The 12,631-nt window shown below is 40.6% G+C and overlaps 1 protein-coding gene across 1 annotated transcript in view; it reads right to left on the bottom strand.

Moving 5' to 3' along the window:
- Positions 1-11,392, bottom strand: part of CFAP54 (cilia and flagella associated protein 54) — a gene marked incomplete at both ends in the record, with an annotated part of 316,371 nt that extends 304,979 nt beyond the window's left edge. Inside the window, 3 exon segments of the mRNA XM_080704815.1 lie at positions 2,088-2,193; positions 10,984-11,326; positions 11,329-11,392. Coding sequence (XP_080560941.1) covers positions 2,088-2,193; positions 10,984-11,326; positions 11,329-11,392 — 513 coding nt within the window.
- Between the last annotated feature and the right edge of the window lie 1,239 nt (positions 11,393-12,631).

Consider the following 12,631-nt stretch of genomic DNA (forward strand, 5'->3'; position numbering starts at 1 on the left):
AAATATTATTCTAAAATTAATATTCATATTTCCCTTAATAGTATCAATGTCAATTTAATTCTGGGACCATCATGATCACAAAGATGAGAATACTCACCTTGGTGCTGTAAGACCTACATATACTCAAAATCCAGTGTCACCAGATGGTAGTAACCCATGGACACAGAGAGGAAGATTAAGGAGCCTTGCTTCTCTTACCTCTTGGGTCGAAAGAGGGAGGGGGAGGAAAAAAGAGAAGGGAGAAAAAGGAAAGAAAGAGGAGGCAGATGGAGAGTGAGCTGTTCTCTTTCTTTATGATAAGTTGACTCATTTGTGATGTATATCTGTCACCCATGGGACATGGTTGAACTGGAGAGTTCCAGGCAGGGGATATGAGCCATGCTCTAAAGACCTGTCAGTTGCAACCCTTCCTCTGTTTCCTCCCCCTCAATTGTGTCTCCAGAAAAAGCCAAGGGCCTGAGCTGCCTGTCCAGCTACTTAGCCCTTGGGAAGCATCCGCAGTCAAACACTGTGTTTTTGTTTTGTTTTGCTTTGTTTTGCTTATATTTCTATTGACTTGTCTGTTCTTTGATCACAGATTCTGAATCTTTCTCTTCTAGTCTGATTCATATAATAAATTCAAACAGGTCCAAATAAGAGTATTCTACAAGATGATATGTGGCATAACTAACATAAAAATAGTTTAAAAGTCAAAGGAAGTAACAATTCAAGTTCATTTTCAGGATTATGAATACTTCCAGTGGCCAACTTTCCCATCAGTGAAAAGTAGACAAAACTTTTCTTTACTCCTTTAATTTTAAAATACCCTCTCTAGGCCTTTCCGTCAGAAACATGCTGAATCCTTAGCGTCTACTCATCATCAACTGGCTTTATCAACTTCGAACCTGTTCTTTCCTCTTCCCTCCAATCCTCTCCACCCACCTGGATGCTCCTCAAACAACCCCAGCTGTGCTTTGAATTCTCAGCTCCTCACACACTGAACGTAAAGATGAAGAGGGGGATCTCTTCCGATTCTTGTCCAATGTTATTCCATTTCACATGCTTACAAGTTGGATCTTGCCTAGTTGGGTTTTTGTTGTAGTTTTGCTTTGTTTTGTAGTTTTTCAAACACTGCACTATCAAGTTTCTAAAAGCCATGCTCCATTTATTTATATTGGGGCTATTGTTATTGCTAATTTTAGCAGAGGAAAATAAATATTAGTTCATTATTATCAAAATTCCTCCACATCATATCCTCTATTTGGTAAATTTGCCTCCCAAACCAAAAGGCTTGAAGCTCTAATAATAAAAATGGAGGGGGAATGGAGCTGAAAAACTGAAAATTGAGAAAAGACTGAACCCACGTCTGGCCTAAAATCCTTCCAGACAAAATAACTATGTGTCCAACAATTCATATCATAATTTGGACCTGTGCCAAAGCTGAAGGGGAACAAACCTGACATTATCATTGGCTGAAAACGCTGCCATGGTGTGGTCTTATCAAACCAAGTCCCCGGCTCCACAGCTTTCCGAGATCCAGGCATTCATAAGGCACTAAAAACAGGGCGCCAACGCAATTCGGAATATAATACTGAGCAGGAAACAGGGCATGCGTGGAATGGCTGCAATAATCACATAACAGCAGCCCATCCCAGAGAAGCTGAACGACATTTAAAAAGGACACTGGGCACTGGGCAACATTACAGCAAGGCCAGCAGCCATGAGGGCCCGGCAAGGCCAGACATGAGAAAAACAACAGGAAGTGGTGTCTGGGCTCCTTTGTGTAAGGTGGGAACAGGACGACTCAGCACTTCCTGTTGTGCACCAACCACACCTCTGTTAACCCTCCAAGCACCTCCCCAACCCCGGCCAACCTCAGTCCCTTGGGGAACCTCTTGCCTCGGGACAGCTTCATCACCACAATTTAAAAACAAACTTTCTTGTTTTTATTTTTGTTTACTGTACCTTATTAAAAAATTTTAGGTATTCCTGTTTTACCTCTTTAAGGAAAAAAAAGTCAAAACACGTAAAATAGGAATGGTAGTGAATCAAGTAATAATTAGCTAAATGAGTTCCATTTGGGCTTTCTTTCCTTCAGAGGCACTCACTTTCATTTGACAAAGGCTATCTCCAACCTTCAGAAGCTTTTCGCTGTAATAGTCAGCTGGCAGCCTGGGGGCGTATTTGGTCCAGATATTAAACAAAGTGGTGGCGCTGGAAAAAAAAAAAATCGTAAAATAAAGTGACATCTTCGAAGTCAGTGGGAAACCTCAATTAATTAGCAAGCAATCCTTAAAAACTCATCTCATGCTAAGGCTTCATAATGTGCCCTATTGTTAATGTTTACTTATTAATAATAAATTATAATTCAAATTCTTGTTCTCCATGTGCCAAATGCTGATCAAAGCCCTTTATGTGCATTTTTATGAACTTTATTTTTAGAGCAGTTTTAGTTTTACAGCAAAATTGAGAGTTAAGTACAGATATTTCCCATTTGCCCCCCCACCCCACACATGCACAGCCTCCCCCGTTATCAACATCCACAGCCATAGTGGTACATTTGGTATGATGAGGAACCAACACTGATAGATGGTTATTTCCCCAAATCCGTAGGTTCACTCTTGGTTGTATGTGTGGTGGTTGGGCTCCAACACATACTAAATTATTACAGCAGAGAGAATAGTTTCACTGCTCTAAAAATCCTGTGCTTCCCTCTTCATCTGTTAACCACTGATCTTTTTTACTGCCTCCGTAGTGTTGCCTTCGAATATCCTAGAATGTCATCTAGCATGTAGGGTTTCTCAGGTTGGCTGCTTCACTTAGTAATATGCATTGGCGTTTCTTCCATTTCTTTTCATGGCTTGATAACTCATTTCTTTTTATCACTGATTCATATTACATTGTCCGAAAGCACCATGGCATCTTTTTCCACTCATCTTCTGAAAGTCATCTTGGTTGTTTACAAGTTTCAGCAATTAATAAAACTGGTACAAATATACATGTACGGGCTTTTATAGGAACATACGTTTCCAGGTCCTTTGCATAAATACCAAGAAGTATGATTTATAAAACTTCCGAACTGTCTTTCACCGTGCTACACCATTTTGCATTCCCAACAAGAATGAATGAGAGTTCCTGTTGCTCCACATCTATGTCAGCATTTGATATTGTCAGTGTTCCAGATTTTTGCCCAATAGGTATGTAGAGTAACTCGTTTTAATTTGCATTCCCCTGATTGATATATGATGTGGAGCACTGTCTCAGTCAGCAACTTAGTGAGACTCTGTTTCAAAATAAAAAAATAAAATAGAGCTGGGATGTAGCTCAGAAATAGAATGCCCCTGGGTTCAATCACCAGCACCATACACACACACAAAAAAAAGGGTTGTGTATTGTTAATAACAGCCCTTTAACAGATAGGTCTCTTGCAAATGTATTTTCTCAGCTTACAGCATACCTTTGCATTCTCTCGACAGTGTCTTCACATAACAGAAAATTTTTCATTTTAATGAAATGAAAATTAGTTTTAATAAAATTACAATCTTATTTTCAATTCTTCCTCTTGTGGATTGTGTTTTGTGCATTTCATGTTCTATGTAAAACATAACTGCCAAACCCAAGGCCATTTAGGTATTTTCTGATGCTATCTTTTATGAATATTACAGTTTTGAATTTAACATTAGGTATACTATCCATTTTATTCAACTTTTTTGAAGGGTGTAAGGTCTTTGTTTAGGGTTTTTGTTTTTGTTTGTTTTGTTTTGCATGTGGAAGTCCAGTTTTTCCAACAGCATTTATTGCAAAGACATTTTTTCTCCATAGTATTGCTTTGACTCTTCAGCTGACTATATTTATTTCTGGGCTATGTTTTCTGTTAAGTTGATGTTGTTGTTGTTGTTGTTGTTGTTGTTGTTCTTTCACCAAAATCCTACTGTCTTGATTACTGAAGCTTTATATAAATACTGAGATTGAGTAGTGCCAGTCCTCCAACTTCGTTCTGCTCCCTCACTACTGTGTTGGCTATTCTGGGTCTTTTATTTATGTGTTTTTTTAACTTTAACCTATTTTATTTAATTTTCACAACAACTCTGAGAAATAACAATATCAGTGAGAATATAGTATTCATTCCTAGCCACAGGAGCAGTGAGTATCTTGTACATATAGGTGATCTATAAATACTTGTTGAAAGAAAGAAAGAACGAATGAATGAATGAATGATTAGGGAAATTTTTTCTTGTTCTTCTTTTATTCTTTGGTAGGAAGAGCTCAAGGGCTCAAATATCCAGTGACTCCATTTTGGTACATGCTTCCTTCCACCCATTAAAACAAAAACAAAGCATACAGTATTCTCAAAATGGTTTCTAGCCAGAATTATCAGAGTAGCAGATCATTGCTTAATTTATTCATTCCTTTCCCCCCTCCCCTCTATTAACATTTTCCTTTTCCCTCTGTCCCAAATAAATACATGCCTTTATGACAAAAAAAAAGTTTCTTTATCAGTCATCCAATCCCATCTTATAAATTTCTAGATAATGAAAGTGTTCTAGACTTAAATGTTAGTGTCTTCCCAATCTAAATCCATATGTTGAAGCCCTAACCATCAGTGTGGCTTTATTTAGAGATGGAGCTTCTTAGGAAGTAATTAAAGCTAAATGAGGTCATGAGGGTAGGATCCTGAGCTAATGAGATTAATTCTCTTACAGAAAGAGAAACCAGAGAATTCATGCACATGCATTCATATCCTCCCCACCTCTCTCCATCCCTCTCTCCCGCCCTACTCAGAGGTAAGGCAATGTGAAGTCAAAGTAGCCTTCCACAAGCCATCCAAGAAACCAACACCAATAAGACCTTAATCTGAGACTTCTCGCCTCTAGAACTACAAGAAAATAATTTCTGTGGTTTAAGCCACCAGGCTATGGCATTTTGTCAGGCAGCCTGTTCAGACTAATACAGACTGGGATCTAAACTGAAGGACTGAAAATTGACCTGATATTTATGATCTGCATGTTGGAATATCAACTAAATAAGCGCTACAGAACCCTGTCAATAATTTATTTGCAAAATTAAATATATTAATCAAGTAACTGATTTAATCAAGGTGACAAAGCACTCTTGTCTTTTTGGACTGATTAATAATAACTTGGGAGTAGAAAAATTACATAGAGTTACCAGTAATAAATGACAGTGCCAAATAATGTGTTAAGTATAAACCACAGAAATTTTAAATGGAAAGGTAGTTGGGCGTGGTGGCACATGCCTGTAATCCCAGCACTTGGGAGGCTGAGACAGGAGATTGCAGGTTTGAAGCCAGCCTCAGCAATGAAGCAGGACCCTCAGTAAAATAGCAAGACCCTGTTTCAAAATAAAAAATAAAATGATAGCTCAACTCAGAGATAGAATACCCCTAGGTTCAATCCCTAGTACCCCTCAATAAATAAAAAGGAAAAGGTGTTTTGTTCGTGTGTGTGTGTGTGTGTGTGTGTGTGTGTGTGTGTGTGTGTGCTGGGAATTGAGCCCAGAGGCATTCTACTTCTTCTCTTTCCGAGCTATACCTTCAGTTCTACTTTATTCGTTTTATCTCAAAACAGGGTCTTGCTAAGATGCAGAGGGCCTCACAAGGTTGCTGAGGCTGGCTTTGAACCTGCAATGTCTCCATCTCAGCCTCCAAAGTTCTGGGATTACAGAAGCAGGCCACCACGCCCAGCTCACTTTTTACCTTTTATACTTTCATTTGCTGTTTCATCAACTGCTTCAGGATTCAACTAAATATAATGAGTTCAAGAAACACACCCAGTCTTGCTAGGATTCTTAAATTATGTGGAGTAAGTAGTTAATTCTTCTAAACCTTGCAGATGAGATAATAATGACTAGGTTTCTTAACTCATAAAAAAAAAGAATACCAGCTTCATTAAATCAAAAGGTTACATAACAGTAAAAAGAATGGTTTTTAGTGAATCCTAAGTTCAGGTTAAGGCTGCTCATTAGTAATGGCTTACATAATGGTTAAACAAAAATGTATAATATGCACAATAGGATTGTGCATCATTTAAGAATAGAATATTAATGTACTTTGTATTGCTGATTGATTATAGCTGTTGCTGGATATTTAGAATGTTCTAAAACAGAAAACTAACTGCATAAACAGAATATCTAAATTGTGTATGCTTATAACAAAACCTATTTTTAAAAAATGTATAACACTCCTATCTAATGACACTGCTGGTATGATCAAAATTTATATTTTAGGTACTATGAATTTTTATGCTATGGAAATTCTTATAAGTTATAAGAAGAAACAAGTTTTGACTTAAAACAACCATCTGTCAAATATGTTATAAAAACCAACTCCTAACTCCTGAACTACCGTAGTTCCTCTGCTACCATTCTTACTCCGTTTGGACATGCTCACCATAACAATATTTTGGGGAGGGGGTTACTGGGGATTGAACCCAGAGACAGTCTACCTCCAAGCTACATCCCCAGCTCGATTTTCCTATTTGAAATTATTTCACTTGGTTGCCGAGAGCCTCCCTAAGTTGACAGAGCTGGCTTTGAACCTATGGTCCTACAATCTCAGCCTCCCAAGTGCTGGGATCACAAGCGTGAGCCACCAAGCCTGATTTTGTAATGATATTTTAAACAAAAATTACATAAGGTTAACCTCTTACCAAAAACCTCCCAATGGTTTTCTTCTGCGTGTAGGGCAAATAGAACTCTAAAGTGCTCTCTAAACCGTTCCAAGCCCTGTCCACCCCTCTAATCTAGTCTGTGCCTGCATTCATTGATTGATTCTATCTGCTCCTCAACCTACCTGGCTCTTTCCTGCCAGGGCTCTTCCTCCATGGTTGTTCACCTCTTTAATTCTGTTTGCCTGGTCTGGTCAACTCCCATGTGTTCTTCTGATCTCAGCTGAATGTCTCCTTTCTTACCACTCATTGGAAAGCAGGTCACCCCTGTAGTGTCTTTAAGCCTCTGCCCAAGTGTCATCTACTCTGACCACCTTACTCAAAACTGTAACTTCTCGTTTGGGGTTCCATAACCTCTTCTCTTCTTTTTCTCCCTAGGATTCATCCATTTCTAGGCTACCATAAAGTTTACCTATTTGATATACACGTCGAAAGAGCAGGGACTTTTGCCTGGCTCGCCGCTGCCCCCCCAGTGCCTCGCACAATGCCAACCATTTATTTCATAGCACTTGTTTGCCTGCTGACTTCTCATGAAAGGCTATCTCCTTCTCTACAAGCTCCATAATCACAGACTCCTATACCGATTTTGTTCACCACTGTGTAACCAGTGACTAGCACAGGGCTTGACACATAGCAGGCCCTCAAGAGAAAAAGAGGATGTAGCATTTTTTTTCTTTTAATTTTTATCCCTAGGCGGGGTGTGGTGGTGCACGCTTGTAATCCCCGCACTTGGGAGGCGGAGACAGGAGGATCGCACAGGTTTGAATCCAGCCGCGCTGGCTTAAGAGACCCTGTTTCCAGATAAAAAAGTATAAAATAGGTCTGGGAGTGTAGCCCGGAGGTAGAAGGGCTTCCAGGAACCCCAGTGCCACCAAAAAATAAAAAAAAAATAAATAATTATCCCTAAATAATGCAAGATGTTGGATTGTTAAGGTCCATGTGAGTCCTTAACATTTGTGATTATCTTATATTCTGTTTAAAGATGGGACAGAGAATGTTCTTAAAGATGGGCCCAGGCCCGCTTCCCTATATATAATGTTCACAACTACTGAGAATACAAGGATAATAACCTTGAATTCTTGAAATATTTATTGGATGTTCACTCTGACCCGATCCCCAAAAAGAGGCCCTGGAGGTAGGACAATGAAAAAACATAATATTCTTCCAAGTTACCAGGGAGCTTACATTCTAATAGAGATGGACAATAAACAAGAAAACAGACTTAAAAATACAAACTGATAGCTAGGCATGGTGGTGCAAGCCTGTAATCCTGGGACTTGAAAGGCTGAGACAGGAGCATCACAGGTTCAAGAACAGCCTCTGCAATTTAGGGAGACCCTCGACAACCTAATCAGGCCATATTTCAAAACAAAAAATTAAAAAGGGTTGGAGGTACAGCTCAGTGGTAGAATGTCCCTGGGCTCAATCCTCAGTCACACACACACACACACACACACACACACACATATAAATTGATAGGATAACCTGAGATAAGAAAGGCTTCTCTAAAGAGGTGAAGACTGAACTGAGACCTGAAAAAGAAAAGGAGCCAGATGCTTTGAAAAGCTAAAGGAAGAATCTTTCAAACAAAGGAGATGGCAAATATAAAGGCGAAATGTAAAGGTGCTGGAGTGAGGAAGAGTCCTACTGAAGTGGTAAGTAGGGACAAGAAGGGAGGCAAGGCCAGATCCCTAGACCGTGGAGGATAGCTACAGCATCCCATTTTGTTCTAAAAGCAAAGGCAAGCAATAGAAAGGCTTCCAAAGTCAAAGACTAGACAGTCTATCTATAAAGATCACCGTGACTGCTATGCAAAGGCTGGATTTGAGAGGGTAGCTAAAGGAAGACGGCGACATGGGGATGGTGTGGCCTGTAATGTGGACAGTGGAGATGGGGAGGTAAAGTACTCACACAGAAACTGTTATCAATATAGACAGGCTGAAGCCGGGCATGGTGGCGCACGCTTGTAATCCCTGTGCTTGGGAGGCAGAGACAGGAGGATCGCGCAGGTTCGAAGCCAGCCGTGCTGGCTTAAGAGACCCTGTTTCCAAATAAAAATATAAAATAGGTCTGGGAGCGTAGCCCGGAGGTAGAAGGGCTTCCAGGAACCCCAATACCATCAAATATAGATAGATAGATAGATAGATAGATAGATAGACAGACAGACAGACAGACAGACAGAGGCTGGCTGTGCCATGCATTCAGCTTGGTCATTCCTGGTTCTAATCTTACTTGGCCCACACACAGGATTTGCCACAGCTGATGGCTCCTTCTCTGCCTGCTGGCCCTCCACCAGGCCCTCCCTGTCCTTTACCCACCTCTTCTCCATCTACACTCACTCTTATTCCAACTGGTTGTCAGGATGTAAATACCATTCAAAGCTTTATAAATCTCAAATATGAATCTCCTCTGATCTCCAGATTCAACAGTCCAACTACATAATAACAGCTCTGCCTGGATGCTGAGTTCCATAGCAATATGCCTCAATTTAAAGCTTTCACTTGCCTCCCTCCCACCTAGCCCCAGCCCCTTCACATTTGCCGTTCTCCCTGTGTGGCCTACTTTCCGCAAAGAGATCCTTATCAACTGCTCCCACACCTCCTCAGCTTTCTTAAAGGCACTTTTCCTGACTCTCCCTGACCCTGCGCCCGGCCAGCCCCATATCCTCAGGTCACATCTCTTGCTCTGTTTTTCTCTCTAGCATTTATCTCTTGGTAAAATGTACTTACAGTGATCCTCCCCTATCCTCAGTGGATATATTCTAAGACCCCTATTGAATGCTGAAACCACAGAGAGTACTGAACCCTATATACTCTATGCTTTTTCCTATGTGTGCATAGCCATGATAGTTTTAAGAATTAGGTACAATAAGACATCAACAATAATACCTAGTAATAAAATACAATTATCTCAATATATGTATCAAAGTTATATGAACATAGTACGTCACTGTCAAAATTTTTTTCTTTCTTGATTGAAAACTTTCACTTTTTCTGTTAAAGAAAGTACTTTATGGCTTCTCTTGCACATATTTGGGTTGCCAGCATCATTACTTTTGCACTTTGGGACCAGAATTAAGTAAAATAAGGGTTTCTTGAATGCAAGCACTGTGACCCATGACACTACACTGATAACCAAAATGGCTACTAAGTAGTGGGCAGCTGGTGTCTGTGCTATGGAGATGCTGAATAAAGGGATGATTCACATCCCAGATGGGACAGGGAAAGACTGTGGGAGATTTTATCACAGGAGTCAGATAGGTATAAAATTTCAAACTTATGAATTATTTATTTCTGGAATCTTCTATTTAATACTTTTGGACAACGGCTAACCACAGGAATTGAAACTATAGAAAGCAAAATCACAGATAAGAAAGGATTATTGTACTTCCATTTGTGTTTGTGTGTATGCGTGCACATGTGCGTGTGTGTGTGTGTGTGTGTGTGTGTGTGTGTATGTGTGTGTGTTTTACTGGGGATTGAACCCAGAGACATTCTACCTCTGAGCTACACCCCTGGCCCAATTTTATTTTGAAATAGGGTCAAGTTGTGGAGGGCCTCACTAAATTGCTGAGGTTAGCCTTGAACCAATAAACACACACACAAAAAAAAATAAATGTTACTTAAAATTATTCACCCTTCTGGTTTTCTTTGCCACCTGTCTATATTTGTGTCCAATTTACAATGTATTTGATAAAAAAAAAGGTAACATAAACAGGAAGGAATCTCAAAAACAGGTAGTTTACAGTTTATAATAATAACAAGGTGACAATTTTTTTTAAAAGCAGGCAAAAAGATGTGCAAAATGAATCACAAAATCTAAAAAAAGTCTCAATAATCGCAATAGCAATATAAAAAGAATAAAATGCACATATTCACACTTTGACATGCTTCATGGAACCAAGAACCAACTTCTTCAAGAACCTTATCTACCTCAAAGTTATTCCTTTGTCGCTGTATACAAGATGGTATACCCACAAAATGTTAAGTTGTGAAGCCCAAGTGACCCCCAAAATTATTCGCCTAGAGTAGTCATTAGGAGACAGAAACAGAACAAACAGCGAGTTATGAAGCATTTCTGTATTGATTTTTATTTTGACCTGAGCAGGAAGCCAAGATATCATATGTACCAAGAATTACGGACTGTAATAGCGATGAATCTCCACTTCTCAAACTTTGTTTCTATCTCCAAGGCCCTTGGGCCCTAGGGCGTCCCGGGCTCCGCCCCAGCTCTGCGGCCACACCTGCATCTTCAAGGCCATCGCCTCCTGTGACCCTGCTCCAGGCGGCGCCCTCCCCAGCGCCCGGCCTCTGCTTACCAACGTCGGTGGAACTCATATTTCTGTTCCTCCGTGGTCGCTAAAGCCTTCTTTTTCTTCATAAAGCCTAACAACTCCCGGATATCCTTCTCGCAAGAGGCTAGGAGCGGGTTTTTAGCGTCCAGTGGCCCATAAAACAAGGCGATGGGCCCCGCATCCTCGGGACAGGTCGAGGGAAGCAGCCGGCTCGAGATGCTGGCCTTCGGCTCCCCCGGCGACTTGGACACCGCGGCCGAGGTCGGGGGTGGCGTCAGGGGCATTTCTGACGGAGACTGGGATGCGGGCGACCTGTCCAAAGAACAGGTGGAGGTGGCTCGCAGCGCTGCCATATTGTCAGGACCCGGCCGGCCGTGAGAGTGTGTACACGCCGTTGCCGTTGCCTGGCAACGGTCTCGCGGCAACCAAGCATCCTGCGCGCTTTCCGGGAAACAGCGGCCACCGGAGGGCAGAAAGGAGTGATGCGCGGTTGGTCACTGGTCCTGTGTTCTCACTGGCACTGCCTTAGGACACGTGAGAGAATAGAGAGGGTGTTGGATACAGAGCTAGCTAGCGAATTTTTTTTCTTTTTCTTTTTTTTTTTAGTACTGGGGATTGAACCCAGGAGCATTCTACCTTTGAGTTACTATCCTCCTATGTCCCTTTTAGGTTTTTATTTATTTTGTGGTACTGGGGGTTGAACCCAGGAGCATTCTACCTTTGAGTTACCAGCTCTTTTAATTTTATTATGGTTGCTTTTGTTGTTGTTGTTGTTGTTGTTGTTGTTGCTGCTGCTGCTGCTGCTGCTGCTGCTGCTGCTGCTGCTTATAGTACTGGGGATTGAATCCAGGGAGAATTCTGCCTCCTAACTATTGAACCCACGGGCATTCTACCTCCTAACTATACCTCCTGCTCTGTTTATTTTTTTGTTTTGAAACAAGATCTCACCAAATTGCTGAGACTGCCCTTGAACATGCAATTCTCCTATCTCAGCCTCCCAAGTACTGGTATGATGTGCCACCACTCCTGATACAGAGCCAGTGAATCTTAGAACCAAATATTTGCATTGCAAATCCAGACTACACTCTTTTTTATTTTATCACTTACTAAAAACAATGATAATGGTAATGATTAAATTGTCCAGCCATTGTCATAACTATTTGAAACAATATCATTTGTCTCATTTAATGATCATAACGACTTCACAACTTAGGGCTCTTTAAGTTCCTCCATTTCACTGTTTAGGAAACCAAAGCTTAGGGAGATTAAGTCATCTGATCAAACTCAGAGTAAAACCAGTGTCAGAGACCAGGTCCTAACCAGATGACTCCAGTGCCTGTTCAGAATGCCCAAGCTGTTTTGATGACTCCCCAAAATGCAGCTTATTATTCCGATTGAAATGACAAAACTTTCTGACAAGCAGTTTAAGAATCAAGTACCTTCCCCCTCGTTGTACCTTGAGATCTGTAACTGTGGGGATGAAATCTGTGCCTCCAGTAATTACGTTTGTTTATTTATTTGCATTTCAGCCTTATCATTATTATCTCTGTATTCTAAATTAAGTTTTATTTTATGCAACCTTAACTATTTGACATTAATACATACTAATGATTAAAGTGTTAACTCTCAAAATAATTTTGCATTTTACACAGGGATCTTAGGAGACTTCACT

Source organism: Muscardinus avellanarius (assembly GCF_963383645.1).
Source record: "Muscardinus avellanarius genome assembly, chromosome: 11".
NCBI classification, from domain to species: Eukaryota; Metazoa; Chordata; class Mammalia; order Rodentia; family Gliridae; genus Muscardinus; species Muscardinus avellanarius.